At 32.7% G+C, this 23,170-nt stretch overlaps 2 protein-coding genes across 2 annotated transcripts; both read right to left on the reverse strand.

Annotated features, from left to right (window-relative positions):
- Positions 1 to 347: 347 nt before the first annotated feature.
- Positions 348 to 983, reverse strand: LOC137838677 (uncharacterized). Its single transcript, XM_068647910.1, has one exon. It carries the CDS (start codon positions 981 to 983, stop codon positions 348 to 350), a length of 636 nt encoding a protein of 211 aa, XP_068504011.1.
- Positions 984 to 14,651: 13,668 nt separating this feature from the next.
- LOC137837538 (UDP-glycosyltransferase 1-like) lies at positions 14,652 to 16,357 on the reverse strand. Its single transcript, XM_068646559.1, has one exon. The coding sequence runs from the start codon at positions 16,203 to 16,205 to the stop codon at positions 14,781 to 14,783; it is 1,425 nt and encodes a 474-aa protein (XP_068502660.1). The 5' UTR covers positions 16,206 to 16,357; the 3' UTR covers positions 14,652 to 14,780.
- Positions 16,358 to 23,170: the final 6,813 nt, after the last annotated feature.

Here is a 23,170-nt window from a genome sequence, read left to right on the forward strand (position 1 = left end):
GATCTAGAGGTTTCCCCAATGAAGAAGTACCCGAGCCGGTACTTGGTGAGGACTGAGGGGCAGATTGGCAAGGATATTGTTCGTTCCTTCCCCTTTTCTTATGCTTCCTAGGGCGCCCCTCTATGTTGGATGGAGGCACCAAGTCTATGATGGGAGAGGTCAACGCTCCACCAACAAGCTCCAATGTGCCTTTTTGTTGACCGGTCGTTTGCCAAACGACCACCACGATCACGACCTTGTCCATGCCAGTTTTGTTGGTTCATTTATTCCCTCTCTTCATTGTTGTTTCCATGCCCACGGCCTCCGTTGTGATCAAAACCACGACTTCTACGTCCATGTCCTCTTCCTCAATTATGTTGCATGTACATCACCTTGTCTTCTTTGATGGTCATCTTTGTTTGTAAGGCTTCCTCCAAGACTTCTTGTTTCTTTTTCTTCTTTCGTTGTTCATGTGCTTCAAGAGAACCTGCGAGATCATCAATGTTCATCTCTTCCACGTTTCTTGACTCCTCGATTGCACATACAACATTTTCAAAGTCATCGGTCAATGACCGAACCCTTGCATCCGTGAGAGTTTCTCCATTGCGTTTAAGTTGATTGGCTACTGTTTGCACACGAGTGATGTAACTAGATACATCTTCTGAATTCTTCATCTTCATGGCGTCTAACTCTCCTCGTAGAGTTTGAAGACGCATTTGTTTAACTGGGACTGCACCCTTGAACACCTTTTCCAAGATGTCCCATGCTTCCTTTGAAGTGGATGCACCAGCAATCTTCTCAAAGATTCCCTCATCAACAGTTCGATACAACATGTACAAAGTTGTCTTATCTTTTGATAGTTTCTCTTTCAACACTTTGTTTTGGGCCGCCAAGTAACCAATGGTATTTTTTGGTTCTTCAAAACCTTCTTGAACCACCTCCCAAAAATCTTGGGATCCCAAAAGAGCTTTCATTTTGATGCTCCAATTGTCATAGTTGGCCATCTTTGTTAATTGAGGCAGAGACAGATTATTGGTTATACTGGTCATAACTCTGATACCAATTTGTGAACAGAGAATATAACTTTTTATTTCACTGCTCCTTTTCAAATAAGAATATTGTCTTTGTAAATAGTCTTACAATAGACTTTTCAAGTTCTACATTCTCTCTCATCAAAACTATACTATAAATTACATTTAAAATCACAATATAAATGACATTCAAAATTATGATTAAAGCTAATAATTATTGACCAATCAAATTTCTAAATAAAATTGATGACGACTTTGAGTTTAATGCAAACAATAGCTTTCAAGACTGACAAAGACCAAAGTAGAGTTAGGAGGTTCAGGCAAAAGTGGTGATCAAAGAGAGAGAAACAAGAAGTGTGGTTATGAGTTGGAAAGGAAGGAACGGATAGTGTTCCAATTCAGAATATTTGAATTGGAAAGTGTATGATTATGCAAAAGATGGTGTGGAGGTATGTATAGAAGTGATGGGAGAGTGAGGATGGTATGAGAATTCAGATTTTCTTTGGCTATTGAGTAATGGGACGGAAGAAATTCACGTGATGCAATGAGCTCCAATAAGGGTAGAATACTGATATGCCACCAAGTTGATAACACTACCAGAATATAATGGTTTAGGCATTATGGCGTTTTTTTTTTTCCTGTAAAAATCAATTAATTTCTGTTCAGGGTAGAAGTCTAATTAAAAAATTGGGGACTGGCACAAATTTGTTGTTGTGTTTGTGCTAAATGAGCAATAGAGTTTGCTTGTCTCCTAACACAGTTTAAGCATTTTGGTAAGGAAAATAATATTTGTACAAAATTCATCTTTGCTTAAAAAATGCAGAGAAAGAATTCACCGTCTCTGTATGCTATATTTTCCGAGTTTTTACTTGTTTCTGCCGTGAGATTTATGCCTTTGGCTGTGTGATTATTATTCCATATCTTAAAAAAATAGATTTCTAGAAAATTATTAAGTTTATTTTAAATGACATCACCCAAATAAAAAGATGATACGCCTAAAGACAGTATACATTCACCACTACCCTAACCTTGAAGCAAATCAAAGTTTCAGCTTAGATTACATGTCCATTAACATTTAAGTTTAGCACGTCAACAACATCATTCCGTAGCATTGCATGAATTGTTCCAAAGGCTTTGCATGAACAAAATGACTGAAAATATTGAATATGTTAACTTCTGTAATATATTCTTTCCCAAATTGTGGAATGTAACTGTTAGTATGAGAAGAGTTAGCAGCCTGTTAGGTTCAGATATAATCTGCTATGGAACAACATAGTGTAACTCTTGTAAAGGTCTCGTGATGTTCCAAAAAGAGTCACTCTATTGTGCATTCTAAAAAAACCAAAGACATGTTCATTTGTTAAGCAGTTTTCAGGACATTCAATTTAGAATGTTGAAAATTTTAAATACCTTCCCTACAAGTTCATTTTAACAATTGAATGTCGTTTGCCAAAAAAACCAACCTAAACCAGAGCACTACTTTTAACTTTGAAATGACGGTAGAATATATGAAGTTAGCATTATATGCGTCTTGGAGAATACTATAGTTCTAATTTTGAAAAGATGATAGAATATACATAATTAGAATTATATGCGTGTGGGAGGAACGTATACGTACGTAACAAAGTTTTTGTCAATAAAACAAGTGAAGTTGATATTTGGATTTCAGTTAGAGTTAAAAAATATTTTTATTTTCAAAGTGAGTTTGGATTGTGGAGATGTGTTTTGGAGATCGGAATGCAGTTTCTTAATTTTTAATATTACTGTAAAAATCTTATTTTTGTGGAGAATTATAGAATTTGAGTGCATTAATTGTTATTTTCACTAATTGTTTGCTTTCTTTCAGCAACATCATGTATCATCTTCAAGGAAATCTTCTAAACCACAATCTCCTCAAAAGGCATGTTTTTTTGGGGAGTTTGAGGATGTCAAGAGAAGCTTGGCCCACACATACGAAGAATGAGACAACTAGTAGAAAGAATGCACCGGCTTGAAGAGACTCAAGAGAGATTAACTAGAGAAAGGAAGCGAGAACCTAGGCGCATTACAAGGTTTCATGGGCACTATGGGAGTGGAGAGTGAACAATTTTGATGAAAGGCGTCATCAACACCAACCACCAAAGAGTTATTTTTCTTTTGTAAAGTTATCTAGTTTTAGTGGGGATAGTGACCCAAATGTATATTTAGGATGGGAAGCTAAAGTAGAAGAAATCTTTAATGTGTATGAGGTCGAAGAGGACCAAAAAGTTAAGTCAGCTTCCTATAACTCATAATGATGGCTTCTATAACTCATATTGGAAGGGTAAAAATAAATTTTCAAAACAAGATAATCCTTCCAACTCTTGTAAAGAATCAACCCCACAAACTTCTAAAGACAATCCTTCTCCTTCTAGGACTAAATCGCCAACCAAAACCTCAAATAAAAAATATTGTAAATGTTTAGGTTTTGGCCATATCGCTGCAAATTGCCCTAACAAAAGAACCATGATGGTAAAGGGGGGGATAGTAGTAAGTGACAATAGTGATCAATCTTTTAGGTCTAACTCCCATACCCCTTCAAAAATCCCTAGTGAAAATGAATGTGAGATACCTTGTGAAGGTGACTTATTGGTGGTAAGGCGAATGTTGGGAACAATTCCAAAACCTTTGGATGAAACCCAAAGAGAAAATATTTTCCACACTCACTGCCTTATCAACAACAAGTTATTTTCCATGATAATAGATGGGAGTAGTTGTGCTAATATGGCAAGTACAAGAGTAGTGGAGAAGCTCAGATTACCCACTATCTCATACAAATCCCTATAAACTACAATGGCTTAGTGAAGAGGGTGAAATCATGGTTAATAAACAAGTCCTCATAACTTTTTCTATAGGAAAGTATAAAGATGAGGTTTTATGTGATGTTGTGCCATTGGAAGCAACACATATTCTATTGGGAAGGCCTTGGCAATATGATAGACAAGTTTTACATGATGGCCATACCAATAAAATTTCTTTCAACTTCCAAGGTGATGTGAGTTGATTTTAGATTGCACATTTTAAAGGTTTCACTTTTGTTTAGATTTTGGATTTTAGCAATTTAAAGGTGAGAACCCTAAGAAGATCTCCACTGGACACGAACTTAACCAAGTGGTTAAGTAAGTATGAAGGTTCACTTCACAAGGGCAAAGAGAAGAACACAATAATATGGTGGCAATGATGCAAAGGTGTCGAATTGAAGAGAACATAAAAGAGGCAACGAAACAATATTAAAATGATAAAGAGTGACTGAATGGAAGGAACATTAAAGAACATGAAATGGAAATGGATAATGGCGCAAATAAAGAAGGAGACAGAAGTAGGGATGAAAAGAACTTATGGATTAGAAAGGGAATTCACACCACTTGGAGCAGAGGGATTCCAGGATGAGTGATGCAAGAGTCTCCACTTGAGATGTCACTCACTCAAGATAAGATCCAGAGTCGCCACTTAGGATACTACCCACCCAAGATAAGACCCAGATAAAAAGGAGTACTCAGACTCTCAATTTACTCAAGCAGAGTTTTTTTACTTAAAATTTCAATATGTCAATACATAAAGGTAGACACCCTTTATATAGGAATGAGTGACTTAGAGGGCAAGATGAGTGAGGGGTAGAAAAGGAAGGGGAGAGGGGTTGCCTAGGGTGTTGACCATGGTCTAAACCATCCCTTAGGCATAGCTTCTAGAAGCTAGGGCTACATTCTAACCCTAATGGACTACGCACAAGCTAAAATGATAAATACACCCCCCTATTATGCTAAATGAACCTACTCTAGCATATTCTACTATTTGGACCCCCAAAGTGAGCCCAAATTATTTACAACATGTTTTTATTTTTAAGAAGACTAGAAGAAAGAACAGTTGATGTTCTGGTGTATGCCCCGTTCTTCTTATGGTAAGGTTTGACAGATCTTTGGTGGGGCCTTGACTTGATTGCTGAGATGACTGCTCACCTTGTGAATTGTCTCTTGAGTCCTTGATCATCTGTTTGTCTTCTTGGATTATATCATAATGGCATAAGGCTATCTTAAAACCCATCCGTCCCAAGGAAGTTAATGAGAACCAAATAAAAATAAAAACCAAAAGAGAAAATAAAAAAAGGAGAGGAGAGTAAAACGGGTCTCATCTTGTTGACCCGTACAAAAATAATTGGGCCTTCTAGGTATACTTCTTCCTTCTCTTTTTTATTCACAAATAATTCTAAATACTTGACATATTTGATAAAGAAGTTTAAGGATAATCTTTCAAAAATCTCATAAAGGTTTTTCCCTTCTAAGAAGATTTTTACAAATAAATCATCTATTCCCTGAACATTATGTACAAACATGGCCTGTATCTAGAATTCACCCATGTGAACTCCTCAAGCTTCATGGACATAAATTTGTTTCACATCCTAAACTTAGAAATATTTTTATCTTCTTTGTGAACAAACTAACTATATTATTTACAGGAGTTCTAAATTCGAGGTCGAATTCTTTCCAACTTGGGGGGCATGATACAATCCAATTAGCTAAGAAGATGACCAAGGACACAAGAGACACTTCCCACTTTGATCAATCATCTTAGCATCCTAGACAAGGCCCCACCAAATATTGAAAGGATCTCAGCAAAAGAAGAACTAGGCATAAACCAGAGTATCAAATGTTCTTTCTTCTGATCTTTTTACAATACAAATGTTTGTAAATAATTTTGGCTCACTTTGGGGTTCCAAATAGAAGAATAAACTAGAGTAGGGTGTGCTTAGTAATTTGAGTAGGGTGTGTTAGAATTGTAGGCCTTAAACAAGAGGGGGTGAATTGTTTTTAAATGTTTTTCGAAATTATTGAAGGTATGAAGAGAATCAAAGAAGAATCACAGCCATAGGAATCAAAGAATGCAAGATAGAAAATAGTTTTAGTTGAATTCCAGAAATTCAACTGGTTGTTTCTGCGACTCAACCGGTTTTTTTATCAGTAGTGTATAAAAACAACTAAAAATAGATATACAAGAGTTAAGGGAGAGAAAGAATCACACTAGCAATTTTATACTGGTTCACTCTTATACCAAGAGCTACATCCAGTTCCCATAAACCTCTGGGTATCCACTAAGTAATCAAAAACCAGATTACAAACACAACCACCAAAGAAGTGATCTTGATCCCCTCAAGAACACACACTTCCTTTGGCACACACAATCACACCAAAAATCAGAACACACTCTGACTCTGTGAACACAAGTCCTTACAAAAATACAATTGAAGGAGGAAATAGGATTGATCACACCTGATACAAATTAAATCAAAGTACACATCAAGTCCTACTTCACTCTTAGAGAAATATCCAAAGCTTTAAGAAATCTTGGAGAAAACTTGATTTCAAAAAACTGATCTTCTAACTCTTTTGCTAGGAGCGTATAACAAAACATTTATACTCCAACTAGCAGTTAAAAGCATTTGTTATTAAAGACAAATCAGTTTGAAAACATTTAAAGCAAATTTAACAAACTTAACAAAATTTTGTTAAGCCAGTTAAAAAAACAGTCGGTTGTTTTGTCGAAACAATCGATTGAATTGACAGCAAAGTCAACCAAGTTCAAATCTGTCAATACCAGTTTCAAAAACCTTAAGTACGAAACAATCGATTAAAACAATAAAACAACTGGTTGTTTTTCTGCTTCTTCATAAAACACTCTTGTAAAAAAAATTGAATTAAACTAGCTTTTGGATTCAAACTAAGAGTGAATTAACAAATTCAAACTACCCCAGAACACACCCAACTAAGCTACAATCACCCTTCAAGCAATCCAAGGAGATTTGGAGTCATCAAAGCTCTTCTTTAACAGGGTGTGCTTAGTAATTTGGGCTTGTGCCAAGCCCACCTTTCATGACAAATGCTTCTAGGTTTAGGGTTTCTTTGACCTACCTTCTAGAAGGCTTCTCACCCATGACACCTTTACCCTTCTATCTTGTTCTACAAGAGACTCTCTCCTATAAATAGAGTGTCTTGCCTCATGTATTTCACACCATGAATTTTGAATAGAAAAGAAACTCTACTTGAGTGATTAGTGAGCTTTGTCTCCTAAATTGTTCTTGTGTCTTATCTTGGGTGTTTGTGCACTTCATGTGGTGGATCTTCACCACTTATCTTGGAGCCTCCCACCCTCCAAGTGGCGTGAATCATCCCCTCCATTCCATAAGCTTCCTTCACTCTTTCTCTTTTCTTTCCATGCATTTGCTCCTTCCTTTTCTTCATGTTGTTTAATTCCTCCTTTACTTTCGGTCATCTTCATTCATTCCTTGCTTCATTTGTTCTTTATTTCCACACCATTGCATCATCCACGCCATATATTTGTGTTTTTCTATTTGTCCTATAAAAGTTAACTTTCACACTTACTTAACCACTTGGTTAAGTTCGTGTCCAATAGGGATCTTATTTGGGTTCTCACCATAAATTGTAATCTCAAAAATCATAAACAAAAGAGTAACCATAAAATGTGCAATCTTAAAATCAACTCACATCAACAACCATGTCTTCCGAAATATGTCTTGATTTCATTTTATTTATTTAATCTGACATGATGGATATTCATTGAAGTGGTGTGATTATGTGTTTTACATAATGATATTACTTGTAAGTCATTAATTTTGAATCATCAACTTACTCTATATTTGTATATTTTTTGGCCTACTATGATCATGTTATGTTACACGTGCGCAAGTGTTTTGATAAGTGAGAGAGATGCTTTTAAATCCCAAGGATAAGCCAGAAGATAAAAATGTTTGTATACATATATAATTTTATAGCACGTAACAAAATCTCGCAGTAATAAAGACTATTTTTGTACTTGATACAATTTATATATTATATATATATATATTAGTATCAGTCAATGCAGTTTATTATTATGCACTACGTATGATAATGATAACAATTTCTAGGATCGTTACACTTTTTTTTGTTGTTTTAAGGTTACTATTTGATTGCCTAAGGATTGCGAAAGATTCACAACTATTATTACGTAAAAGATGTGCACTTTATATATTAAAGTTACACTACAAGAAAACGTGTTATTAACTACATAAGATTTGCGTCGACGAAGAGAAGGACATGAATTGTGTCGATCAAACACACAAAAAGTCAACACAAACCAAATGTTGTGTGGGTTAGTCCGCACATGCTAGACATGAAAAGAAAGTGAAAACAAAAATATTGTTTCAACTAGACTGACGCATAAGGTAGAAATACTGTGAAGTATGTGTCGGCTTGACCAATGATGTATGTGTAGAAAGCAATTAATTTTGACGCATAAGTATTTTTTTGATCAGCAACGAATTAATAAAAATTAAAAGAGACAATTTAGGGGTGTCCCAACCCGTATACATCAGACATTAAAGTCTAGACTGTACGCATAAGCTAAACAGATTCTGCTAGACATAATAGAGCCAACCTCAAATTTATGGTTTACCCATTTACCCCAACAGACAGAAACACCACAAAAGACCCTCACTCACCACCTAAGACAAAACCAAACTTAACCCTTATAGAAGACCGCGAAAACCTCCCCAGCACACCATATCAGCACTCTATAAAACCACCAGCTCCCTCCACGCCAAAAAAAGATACGCTAAGTTAACGGTGTTGAGTAACACCCATTCTCCACCACAGGCTCTATACTCAACAGTCCCCTGTAACTACCGCACACCAACCACGCAGCTGCTCATCCAGAAACAGTGGATACTGATAGGGAACCTGCTTAACTTCTTGTGCTTTGAATAAGACACCTGAAACTCCAGTCTGTTATCAAGTCTTTAAGCTTGCAGGCTTTACCAGAGTACCTTAAGCAACTTACAACTCGAGACGCCCACAACCGATGCCCTCTACATTCACCTCGCCACGCAACGAGTTACCCATGCACATTGCCTCCGGCGACCACCGACTACGTCCATAAAGAGCACGCCACTTCCTCGACCAGCGATTATCTTTGCATAACTTCGACGACCACCGACCGACGATCATGTTAGCCTTTGCATCATTTCGACATCCACCGCATATGGGGAACGCCGCTTCCTTGATCGGTGATCATATTGACCATCGCCGTTTTTTATAATCGGCGATCATGTTGAGCGTTGCCATCTACGATCGCCGTCTGCACATAAATGGAGAGCGTCGTTTCATCAACCGGCGATCATGTTGAAATCGCCGTTTCAATTACCGGCGATCATGTTGATCTTTGCACAATCGGCGATCACCGACTACATACAAATGGGTCATGCCGCTTCACCGATCGGCAATCAAGTTACCCTATGTAAAGCACCACTTCACCGACCGGCGATCATGTTGACTTGCATACCTTCGACGATCACCGACTGTAGTATCATCCTCTCCAGATTTTCTACTTCAGAGACCTACTGTACCCATTTCACTTCCTTTCTCTGACCATAGTGGCTATTACCCGGTCCTTACCCTCATTCTTTCCAACAGCACCACCATTAGCCCGTCTAGCCTGCTATATGCCTCCCCTTGTTATTTGATACTGCAAATGCATGTCAGCGGGTTCATAACCCATTCTGCATAGGAGTAACAAAAATTATTTTCCTTGTGCTTCAACCATAACGACGATTTAAGTTGGGCATTGTGAAAAACTTCTTCTACATCTACAACTCTTTGATTGAAGACAATGGAGTTTCTATGTTCCCATAGACATCGGACTACGGTTGCCCACACACCTTTCCATACCAGGTTTTGTTTATAGGAGTGTTGAGGGAGGGAAAAACCTTCAAAATTGGTCCTAAGATTGTTGTGTTGGGCAGACCATATACCGACCCATCTAAAGCATAAGTCTCACACCCGCACTGCATACTTGCAGTCTATAAAGAGGTGCTGACACGTTTCCTCCTTGGTCTGGCAAAGGGCACATTCTGTGGTGTTCACCATCACCCCTCTCTTGCTCAAACACTCCCTTGTTGGTAGTCTACCCAAGAGCACTCTCCACGCAGTGATCAGCACATTAGGAAACGCATTTGTCTTCCATAGATAGCCAAACGGCGATATTTGTGTTCCTCCGTCGGGCTCTTCAAGGCATTTATATGCAGACTTTACTGTAAAGTTCCCTGATTCATCCCTCCTCCATACTTGCTTATCCTGTTCATCCTTTTTAATTCTTTTTATTATATATATAGATTTATTTGTTTTAAATTTATTGAATTTACAATATTGTAATAAATATTTTACTTTTCAATCATTTATTTTAGAATGAAATTTAAATTTTGATATAAATTAATTAAATATAATTTGTTTAGTTGATTAAAGTGTTTAATATTAAAATTATTTAAATAAATTATTTGAAAAAGTTAAGAAAGAAATGAAAAAATAGAAAAATAATAATATCCACAAATATATTCGTAGGTAAATTCAATATTATTATTACTATATATTTTTATTAACATTATTAATATTTTTATTCATATTATTAATAATAAGAATATTTTTATTCATATTATTATGATAATATTAATAATATTAAAAAATATTAATAATATTAGTAATATTAATTTTAATATTTAATAATAATAATAATAATCATATTATTAAATATTAATTGTATTAACAATATTAATAGTATAAATGGTATAGTAATATCAATAATATTATTATAATTTATACCTATATATAAAGAGATTTTTCTCATAACCGTTCTTTTGGTGTACACATTACTTTATCATTTTATCCTTAAACCAATACTTTATTTTATTATCTTTTAAATATATAATAAGAGATTTTTTGTCATTTTATTGTTATCTTGGACATTCCTGTCATTTTTTGTTTTTGGTATTCACTGTTCTTTTTTTTTTAATTGTATAATATGAAAACTATAGGTAACTTTCTTAACAATTTCTCACTTCCCACTTCACTCTCTATCAAAGACAACTTCTCATTACCCTCTATATAAAAAACAACTTCCCACTACCCTCTCTATCTAAAACAACTTTTGACTTCTCTTTCTCACCCTTAAATTGATCAGTTACAATATTAATGTATTTAAAGCATTACTCCCTTCTCTCACATCCTTTTCTATTTTTTATTGGAGACACGTGCTTCCATTCTCATTTTTTTTCTCTCTTTCTCTTTTCTTTTCTATCCTTAAACTGGTCATTTGAAATATTAATGTATTTAAAACCTCACCCCTTCTCTCACTTCCTTACAATATTAATCCCCTCCTCTCACATCCTTACAATATTAATGTATATGAAGTCTCACTCCCTTCTCTCACATACTTTTCTATTTTCTCTTGGAGACACACTTCCATTCTTTTTTTTTTCTCTTTCTCTTTCTTTTTTCTTTTCTCTCCTTAAACAAACCAGTTGCGATATTAATGTATCTAAAGCCTCATTCCCTTCTCTCACATCCTTACAATATTAATGTATCTGAAACCTCACTCCTTTCTCTCAGCATCCTTTTCTATTTTCTATTGGAGACACATGCTTCCATTCTCACTTTTTTTCTCTCTTTTATGTAGATACATACTCCCATTCTCCTTTTTTTTCTATTTTTTTTTTCATTTTGTTTCATCTTCTTTAGATGCATTGTGTTTTTGTATATAGGATTTTGTATATAAATTTTGTATTGGTTTACACAGAGTGACTCTTCATCCAATGCACTCTCGTCTCCAATTCCCCCTCACTCACTCAAATTCCTTTAGTCTCAAATAAGTAAGTTTCTCAATTTCTTTTTCATAAGACATTACAACCTAACCACGCTTTGTTGTCTGCGTTTCAAATATCCACATGGTGTTGTTACTTATTTCTTCATTATTCTTTCCCTAAATCTTTTTTCTTTTTTTTTCTTTTATTAAAGACTCAATAATGTTCTATTTTTTTCTTATCAAAAGTACTAAAATAATTGTTTTATAAACATTAACCATTCACCACTTCTTTTTTGTCTTCAAAAATAATTTTTAAAACTAAAAAGAGATAAATGTTTTATTAAGCTTATTTACATGTTTTTGTTTCGTTCTCCACCTTCTTGGATACGAAGGTGTAGAAGTTATTAATCCAAAGGGGTAAAGAAGACCAGAGGAGGAAGCATAGAGAAGAAGATGAAAACAAGTGTTTATTTATGTATTTATTTTTTCTATTGACTCTTTTATGTAAAGAAAGAGATGCTTACTAGAAGATGATGCAATCATATATTTGTATTTGTTTGGATGTAACATTAATGATTAATGGTGAAACTAAAGTTATTAAAATAATCTTTCTCATTTGTATATTTAATTGATGAATTTAATTTTAATAAATCTTAGATACATGTAATATCTTTCATTTAGTTTTTAATATTAAATATAACAATATATAAATAATAATATTTCCGCTAATAATTAATAATATTAATATATAAATAATATTATCATAATAATTAATAATTGTGTAATATTAATAATATTAATAATAACTATAATAATCATAATAATAAGTATAAGTCTAATAATAATTATATAATAACAAATTTTGTCAGCGTAATGCTTAAATGTTCTTGAATCACTCAATAAACTTAGATTCGTGTCCATCTTTCAACGGTTGTTAGTAACATAAATAATAATAAAAAAAGATATGTAAAATTATTAGTTTGTGTTGATCTATATTATGAGTTATGAGTTGATAAATATATTATTTACGAATTGAGATTATAAGTAATTTACTATCTCAGTTACCTAAAGACACATGTATATAGATACCAGATTATTTACAAATTTTATTTCATAAATAATCTGATTTATATACAAATTTTTATTGTAAATAAATTCAATTTTTCGTTTATCATGAAGTTGAAATCACTAAATATATTATATTTTTCACCTGAGAAAATGGTACTCTTCTTTTTAATAACAACAATATATAATTATTATTTGTTATATTGAGTGATAATCATTGTAATAATTATATATACGATAAAGAAATGTATACTTTGGATCCATTTTTTTTTTACTTCCATGTTATTGTATAATTATTATGTCTCTCTTTCACCAAACAGTGAAAATACTTTTTTTCCACGGTGTCTCAGGCTTTCTTTGTTTTTTAGATCATTCACGTAGCAAACTAGGAGGAACCAAAGAAGCAAGGCAGGAACGGTAATTCCGAAGAGGTGAAGGAGGTGGACCACCGTTGTCTCCGGACAAAAGGCGTTTTGTAGCAAAAATTCAACTTATGTCGATATTTGTTCCTTCTAGATGGTAGTTATTTTTCATCACCTGGCAGCAGCTACTTTCTTACCAGAGGCATTTATTATAACTCCAAAATGGTCACTTTCCCGTTACAGTCACTTGTTCATTTTTCTGATATGTCGACCATTACACACTTATCGTCGTAAATTAATCACACTTGTTTAATCCACTATATATAATAATCTTAATAACACAAACTTGAGATTAATAAATCAAACTTTAAGGCCACTTTTAATTATTGTTGTTGTGAAAACAATATAGTTTGGCGTGTCATGTATTAAAGTCAAATAATTAATACATTTTTTTCTAAACATATTTAAAAGAGAAAAGTATAAATTTTTATATGAATCATATTTTGTTTATGCATAATTGTTTTTTGTATTTTTTTTCTAAATTTTTTTCTTTAATTGGTAAATAAGTTAATTTTAATTTATAAAAAATATTTTAATTTTTCGCTAAAATGTATTTTGTGTGGTTTTAAAATTTTAAATATATTTTCTTAATTTTTTTTCTCGTATAATTTTCGTTCTTCTAAAATACAGACCCTTTTTTAGGATTGTTAGAACTAAATTTTCCGATATAAAAAAAGAAGGATTGTTAGAACTAATATAGATTACAGTTTTAACATGTAAATTTTATAATTAACACTATCATTTCTATACGTTTTTCATTATTTATTTATTATTATTATTAAAGACTTAAAAGTATCTATTTAGAGGAACGAAAATAATACGAAATTTTTTGGAGAAACATATTTAATATATTTTTTAAAGTTCCACAGATGTGTAACTGTTTTTTTTTTTCTTTTTTATGTTTCTTAGAAGTGACTCTAGATAAATTTGTTGAGCACTAAAATAAGTGATTAATTCTTCCATTAATGTTTTTCAGAGAATGAATAATTTCTCAATCATCGGTTTGGATTCATCATTACATAATAATACTCTAATAGACCAATTCTCTTATGTCTTCCTATCATTTTTAGGATAAAATAATATATATTCCTACTTAAGAAATCTTATTTAAATTCAAATACTCAAGAGGCATCTATTAGTTTTATCCTTTTTACATTCTTAGAAATAATCGATATTTTTTTACTTGATACTTTCCACGTAAAGTTACTGAGAAGTACCGACAACAAACATCAAGATTCTGATAATGATAAAAATTATTCAGATAATATTCCTGTGGAAAACTCATCACCGTCAATACATGTTTACGTTTCAACTTACCAGTTAGTTAATGGTTTTTTCACCACAAATTCACAAATGGCCAATTCTCGTGACGCGAGTTTTGCTGTATAAAAGGAATTGCACATTGTACCAAATTCCTTGCAAAAACCCTATTTTGTCGTAGATCAATTTCATTTAATCTGAAAACATGCCCTGACATATCTATATTCATAATTAATGTCGACAATATTGATAATTTACGTGAACTTCCACACCTACTGATTCTTTATTGAGAAAGATATTCAGATTTTATACAGCATCACACTTTTCTAAACATTAACATTATTGATTCCATCAATCTCACTCCTTCTCTAATTCTATACTACTAGTGCTCTTTCCACACTTCCACTAACCTATTCAAAGCAATGATGGAAGATCCACCTTCTGCCACTGCTTCGCTGGCACCAATTTTCATTTTGAAAATCCTCTGTCTAATTTCTTTCCCTTTGTCCGAGAACATCAGTTCCTTCACTCGGTTACCCAACTCGGTCGAACTCACTAACCCATCTTTGTTCCCTTTCACAGCCAAACCCACCTTCATTTCCTCCACCAAAACCACCTTGTTCAGCTTTTGCTCTGCGTACAAAGGCCACGCCACCATCGGCACCCCTTCACAAACAGCCTCCAAAACCGAGTTCCACCCGCAGTGAGTCACGAACCCACCCACTGAGTCATGACTCAGAATCGCACCCTGCGGGGCCCAGTCTCTCACCACAATCCCCTTCTCTTTTGTCCTCTCCAAAAACCCCTCTGGCAGCAACTCCTCCAAACTCGGTGGCTCCCCCGAGTCACCCTCTTCGAACTCGCTCCTCACAACCCATAAAAATCTTTGCTCACTCTTCTCCAACCCAATAGCGATCTCTCTCAGCTGCGTCCTGGAGAACCTTCCCATGCTTCCAAAGCTCAAAAACACAACACTCTGACTCGGTTGCGAGTCCAGCCAACTCAAACACCCGTCATCGTCCCCTCTACTAGGAGCAGAAGAGATCACAGGCCCAATGCAGAACACGGGTGGTGTGGTTCCTTCCATCAACCCTTCGTTGAACGCTTCTATAACCCTCCCTTCGACAGCATCGCAACTGTTTACTATAACCCCGTAACTGTCCCTCATGCATTTCCCTATGTCGATAAAAACCTTGGACATTTCGCTTTCACGATGCTTTGCATGATCAGGGAAGTCATCCGTGTGGATCCTGGGCACCCCGGGGATGGTGATGTGCATGTTGAGGTCCTTGATGGACGTGGTAGTGCTTTCATGAATAATGATTTGCTTAAGGAGAACGGCGAGGGTGCAGGCACCGGAAGTGTAGTAGAAGTACGTGGGGATTTGGAGCTCGTTGGTGACACGTGTGGCGGTGTGGTTCATGAAGTCTAGGACGACGGCTTTGAGGTTCGAGGAGTGCGAGATTGAGTTGAGGATGCGGCGGAGGTGGTGGGTGGTGGCGCGGCAGAGCTCGAAGTTGAGGGCGTGGGGGTGGAGGACGGTGGGGAGGGAGATCTGGGGGATGCGGTGGAAAGTGATGGAGGGGGTGGCAGCGGTGACGGCGGAAATGTATTTGGCGGTGGCGGCGCAGGTGAAGGCGGTGGGGGAGGTGGGGGTGTCTTGGTTAGGGGGTGGAGTGAGGAAGAGGATTGTGATGGAGAGAGAAGGGTGGTGGGATAGTATGAATTTGCCTAGTTCCACCATGGAAACTAGGTGTCCTCTTCCCAAAGCTGAGTAGAGAACAATGGAGTCCTTCTTCAACGTCATGGTGATTCAAGAGAAAGTCTTTGTTTTTTGTTTTTTCTCTTTTCTCTCCACAAGTTGGATTGGGGGTATGTGATGTGAGAAGAAGAGTTTCTTGCTCTATTTATGAGCAGGAAAAGGAAAAAGATGTTTTTGGATTATACGTCGGCTGGTTTATTATTATTTTTGTCTTCAAAATTACAAATGGTAGGGGAACAATTTTGTCTTAAATTATAGGAAAATGATGGTTTTACACTCATTCTTCCTTTACACTTCACTAAATATTAATATTTTAATTATTTTTAATTTTAAAAATTATTTTTATATTTTATATTTTATTTAATATTTTATTAAAGATATTTTTTTATTTTTTAAATTTTTTTTATTACAAATATTAATATTTTAGTGTAGGTGTAAACTGGAACGGGTGTCAAAATATAATCACCCTAAACTATATATAAAACAGCAAAAACATTTAAAAATATTTATATATATTTTGAGAAATAATAATATATAGACAACTTGATCCAATATACAACTCTTCATTTATGATATAAAAAAAAATGTTTTTAAACCACAATTCTCAGAAAACAAACTACCTAGAATGGGTCATTGACATTATTAGTATCAAACCAATATATATCAAACCAAACCTAGATGATAGGTTTCGGTACTTTTGTTAGTTTGTGATTGACATTAGGAGATTTTATACATTTACACTTTTAGAAAAAAAAAATCAACCAATAATCTCATTTTAATAATATATTAATATTTATTAATATTTTAAATTAAAAGATAAAATGTAAAATATTAATATAATTTATTGTTAATTAGTTATTTTTATGAAGGAGTGTGGAAATATCAAATTCCTTTATACTTAGTATAGACAGTTAGCTGATATCATCAACTTGTAATACTACAGATTCTATTTATAATTCTGAAGGTTCTGGTATTTCTATATGAAGGTTTATATATTATTCTGGAATATTCCGTTTATTTATAAAAGAATATTTGAGCATCTCTTATCCTGTACTTAATAAATATTACCCTTAAATACCATGTGACGCGGGTTAGTGATAAGCTTTAGATTACTCGTTCAGTTTTTATTTGTTTTTTAAATTTAAAATTTACATACTACTGTACACTTGTAATTATTTTGTGATTAAGAATATAATAATGGTTTATATTTTTTATAAATAATTCATAAATAATATTTTTTATTATTATTAATAACCGTTTCATAATTTTAGGTAGGTCGATCAACTTAATTTAAGTCGAAACCCATGAAAAGTTGAATGGGTTCAGATTTCTTATTTCTTTCTCTACTGTATTGAGATTTCCAATGCAATAAAAATTAAAAACCCAGTTTTTAGAGATTACTCCACCGGCACTCTTACCCAAATTATAAATTATTAATTTAATTAAAACAATCATATCATAATTGATTTACAACATAAATGCTAAATGTACGTGGTCCAGAATTGTAACAAAATTTTATTGTTATAAGTGCCTAAACTTCTAGAAGTTTAATAATGGCCACTCGCTGAAGTGAAGTGGTGTTTAGTGATTCGGTGATGTGTGATTTGTCAGTATTTGAACCTACATGAATTTATTTCAATAATAGACATTGTTAATGGAACTGAAATCTAATTCTCTTTTCTTTTTTTTATGTTCATACTCATTAAAAAATAAGTATATTATACTTTATATATAGTTCAATCAAAGAAAAGGTTGACTGTGCATCTATTTTTGTTCATCACTCTATTTATTTTACGACAAAAGTCAAAAACTATTCTTAATACACCGGTTAGTTCATAAGAATGCATAAAAATATGTTTTCAAATGATTATGTTTCTTAACAATGTTTTTAGATCTTGCTGTCAATTTTTTTATGTTCTTTAATAAGTGTTCATACAGAGTAAGAACAAGATTAACAAGTCTTTAGTATATTAATTCTTTATTTCTCTTATTTTATCGCAATACAGCACTTGCATTAGATCTAAATGCTCTCTAGATTAATATTAAATTTGTAGAAGAATTTGAATTATATTTTATATGAGAATAAATGTCTGTCCCTTTGTTTTTATTTTATAAAAAATATAAATTTATTTTGAGATGCATTAGTTGTGACATTTTTATGACTTTAGTTTATCGTTAAAAAGATATTAGTTTTTTCTCTCTCTCTATCTTTCTTTTCTCTCTAGTTTCTTCTTTAGGGGTCTCTTTGTTTTTAAGTGGAGAAAGACAAAATATATTTGCGAAGAAACCCAAAAAGTTTTTCCCTTCTAAATTTTTGCGAAGAAAGTTCTATACATCTATATTTATTTAATTAATTAATTGTAAATTACATTTTTATCCTTTTTATTTTAAATTTAAATTATTTTTATTTTTATTTAAGTTGAATTATAATTTAAATATAAAAAATATAATTAAAATTATAAAAAATAATTATTATAAAACAATATAATTAATTATATTATATATAATAAATTATAAAATATAAATAATAATAATAAATATAAGAATAAAGAAATAAATTTATATAATATTATTAATTACAAAATATAAAAATAAAAATAATAATTTTATTTAATTTAATTTAAAAATGATTTTTTATTAAATATTTATAATTATAAATATTTAAATAATATTTTAATTAAAAATAATTATAATTTATAAATAAATAAATTAAATTAAATTTTTAACAATTTTTAAATGTAAGGGTAAATATGTAAAGTTACATTTTTATCAATTAAAAAAAATATAATTTCAAAACATTGCAAACTTTTATAAACTTTCCTCAAACTTTCCATCCTATCTACCTTAATCCAAACACTCTAACTTTCTTTACACTTTCTCTTCAAATCATCTCAATTTCATTCCCTCATTTTTACTCTCTAATCTAAATCCAAAGCATACTCCTCTCTCTGTTTTGTTTCAAAGAGCATATTATTTCCAACAGATACTATTATATGTTATTAATTAAATACTAATAATTTTATTAAATTTTAATTAATATAAAAGTATTTAAAAACTTTTTATATAATATTCGCAGCTGTTCTCGCACCTTCAGATTTTTTCCTTTTAAATTAATTAATGGAACAAAAACTATGATATATATATGCTTTTGCATATGGTGCTTCTAGAAGTTTAAATATTTAATCACAATACATTGACATGCATGTGTTCTCGTGGGGCGATGTGCAATATAATATGTCATCATTTTTATCTGTCGTTATTATTTAATATTATTTCAGTTTGTAAGCTCAACTAGGCAATAATGCTTCAAAAAGAAGAAAAAAAGAGTGTGTTGATAAAAAAAAAAGAAAAAAAGTGTAAGGCTACTCCAGAAGCAGCTTGCGTTCTGTTTGATTTAAATTCTTCATAATTTTATAACAAATTAAATTGAACTTTTTTTTTATATTTTTCAAGGGATTATTTTAATTATAAAAATATAAGATAAAAATGTAGCCAACTTAATTGCCTATGTTAGCTAGAGTAAGCGTTTTTTTTTTTTCTGTACTTAGCTCTTGGAAGGATGTGACATGTTGCAACCCTTCTGAATGAAATTATTTCATCTGGTTGAAAGTTGCAAAAGTAATAATTTTAAAATTGCACTAGTTATTAGTAAATATTTTACAAGTATTCATCATTATGTCACTTACTTTGACATGCTTTTGCATTCTCTAACATCTTATTCAACCATCGTCATTTTGATATTACAATAAAATATTAAAATATAATTTTTTGTTTTTCATATAAAAGTGAAATAGAATTGTGTTAGATCTGGTTCTACTTCTTTACAATTATATTATGATGTTTTTTTGTTAGAAATTTACACAAATTTGACATCAAATCATATAGAGTAATTTGCGTGCAACAAAGGTTACAAAAGAGATTATTGAAGAACCTAGTTAGGATTAGTAAAGTGGGTCGGTTTAATGGGTTGGTTTGTTAATTTGTTATTATTTAAGTATGGTGGATCATTTTCTTTTGAACCTGTTATTCTATATTAGTTTGATTGGTCTAATTCGTCAACCCATCGAATCAAAGATGGGATAGAGCAAGGTAGCCCATCAGTTCATTCTCTTTTAGTTTTGGTACTTTTAAATAAGAATATCATGCTTTTATAACAAATATTATGGAAAGGAAATTTTTATATATTCATTCAATGCATGCCTCAGCTTATATACAATCAAATTGAAGAGATATGTTCCATATAATTTGCTACTCCTATGTTATGCATATTTATTCTTTGAGACATAAAAATGTCATGCTTAGACCGAAAAAATTCAATTCCCAAAATATATTTTAAGGAGCCAAAATCCTTTATTGGAAAATATTGGAGCAAAAACACATTGAGATGATTGATTTTGACATCATCATTTATTGTTAAAAGTATATCATCGACATAGAGTAAGACAACTGTGAAAGAGGATCCAACAGTCTTGGTAAATAAAGAATAGTCTACTTTTGATTGAATATATCTTGCATTTTGAATAACCTTAGAGAAAGTAGCAAACGAGTTTCAAGACGCTTGTTTTAATTCGTACAAGGACTTATGAAGCCAACAAATCAGTTTTTTCCCATGTTAATGAAATATGGGAGGAAGCTCCGTCTAAACAATTTCATGAAGGTAACCGTGCAAAAAAGCATTTTGTACGTCAAGGTTGTAGGTGAGTCAGTTTCTAATAGCTGTAACAGTCAAGAGACAACGTAATGTTGTAAGTTTAGCAGTAGGAGAACAAGTCGCAATATAGTCAATCCCTTCCACTTACGTGTAGCCTTTGGCGACTAAGCGCGCCTTATATCGTTTAATGCTCCCATCGGACCTGTATTTTATTTTATAAACACATCATCATTTAATGGGTTTGTGGCCAACTGGTAATGACACAATGCTCTAAGAGTTGTTTTTTGTCAATGTGATGAAGGCTCTCTATGTGTAGAAATGTTAGCTAAAAAAGTGCAGTGAGCAGAAGATAAGTTGGAATAAGAAATAAAATGAGAACGATGGTATCGATTATCTGGGAGAAAACCTTGGCTAGGAGTGGACAAATTGGCACGATGTGGCAACAAGTAATCTTTATGCCATACAAGAGGATGCTTGAGACGTGTAGAATGTTGAAGTGGTTGTGGAGATATATTAAAGGATGAATTAGGCGTAGGAGATTCAGTGGTCATAGGTTTTGAAATAGGCTCAATGGATGGAATGGGCTCAATGGGTATGGGTTCGATAATGGGCTCACTAGGTGAAGTTGGTAAAGTCGATTGTTAGTTCGGTAGTGTGGTAGGAAATGTAGAATTTTGATGGTCTAAGTCAATGACCAAATTTAGTAGGATAGAAGAATGTGAGGGTGATGTTGTTTCATGAAAAGGAAAAATGGTTTCATGAAAAAACACATCTCTATTGACAAAACTAGTGTTGTCTTCAAGATCATATAATTTGTAGCCTTTATGATTAGGTGGATATCCAATAAAGACGTTGAGCGTGGGGATCAAATTTGTGTTTGGGATGATTCACCATTGCATAACATAGGCTGCCAAAAATACGTAAATGTGTAATAGTTGGAACTTGGTTTATAATAGTTGAAAGAGTGTTTTATCTAACAAAATGGGGGAAGATAAGCAGTTAATTAGGTAAATCGTAGTTAAAACACAATCTCCCCAAAACCGAATTGGTAGATTAGACTGATAAAGAAGAGATTGCACAACTGTAAGGATATGATGGTGTTTATGCTCAACCACCCCATTTTGTTGAGGGGTATAAGCACATGTATGTTGTCATTCAATGTCGTGATCAAGAAAAAATTGATGCATGGAAAAAAATTTCGTATCATTATCTGTTCGGACGACTTTAACACAAATGTGGAAATGTGTATATGCAAATGTGATGAAAAATTGTAGTAGACGCTGAGTATCTGATTTATGTTGCATTAAAAAAACCAAAGTGCATATAGTGAAATCATCGACGATGGTTAAAAATATCGTGTATTGCAATGTAAAAAATTAAATGGACATCGTGTATTTATTGCACTGGAAGTAAAAGACAGTCTTGCTTGTTCAGTAATGGGACAAATATTGTAGTTATTATGAGTAGACATATTATTGAAAGAAAATAACAAAGATGCCAATTTTAAACATGATGAAGACGGATGGTCAAATCTCATATGCTAGAGTTTTGTGTTGCTAGAAGCATGAAAAGAGTTGGGCAATGCTTTGGAAGGTTTCATATTATAAAGATCATCTCATTGTTCACCCGAACCAATCATCCTCCCCGTAGTCATATTATAAAATTTCCTCAAAGATTGATTTAGAGTAAAACAAATCTATTTTCTGATTTTAGGTAGCTGTTTCAAAAATACAAAAGATTGGTTTTAGAAACAACATATTCAATTTCTGACTTAACAGTTCTAAACACTAACAGATTCAAATGATCAACAATAGAGATATTTGTAGTACACCTTAATTTTGAAAAAAAAATTTCAAATTTTTTTAAACCAGTTTTAAAGGAATATGGATCCTGAACAAGATTGTTTAGTAGAATTTTAATACTTGTATTACTCAGTCAAGGATTTATAGATTTAGTAAAATTTTAAGCAAGATACAAATTTTATCAGATTCTTTTACTTTTGCTTAGTGAAATCCACCTTGGCATAGGGTAGGACTGAATGTAGATCTTGTTAAGTGAACCAGTATAAAACTATGTGTGCCTTCCGGGGGGGAGTGAATTGTACTTATAAAATTTCTGCAAAGATTGATTAAGAGTAAAACAAATTTATTTTCTGATTTCAGGTAGCTGTTTCAAAAATACAACAAATTGGTTTTAGAAATAGAAGATTCAATTTCTGACTTAACAGTTCTAAACACTAGCAAATTCAAATGATCAACAACAGAGATATTTGGAGTACACCTTAATTTTGAAAAGGTAATTAAAAATCTTTTTAAACCAGTTTTAAAGGAATATGGATCCTGAACAAGATTGTTTAGTA

The sequence above is a fragment of the Phaseolus vulgaris genome, chromosome 4 (genome assembly GCF_000499845.2).
Source record: "Phaseolus vulgaris cultivar G19833 chromosome 4, P. vulgaris v2.0, whole genome shotgun sequence".
Lineage (NCBI taxonomy): Eukaryota > Viridiplantae > Streptophyta > Magnoliopsida > Fabales > Fabaceae > Phaseolus > Phaseolus vulgaris.

Bases quoted from the DNA above. Each gene is read 5' to 3' on its own strand.
- LOC137837538 (XM_068646559.1), bottom strand. From the start codon at position 16,205: ATGACGTTGAAGAAGGACTCCATTGTTCTCTACTCAGCTTTGGGAAGA.
- LOC137838677 (XM_068647910.1), bottom strand. From the start codon at position 983: ATGGCCAACTATGACAATTGGAGCATCAAAATGAAAGCTCTTTTGGGA.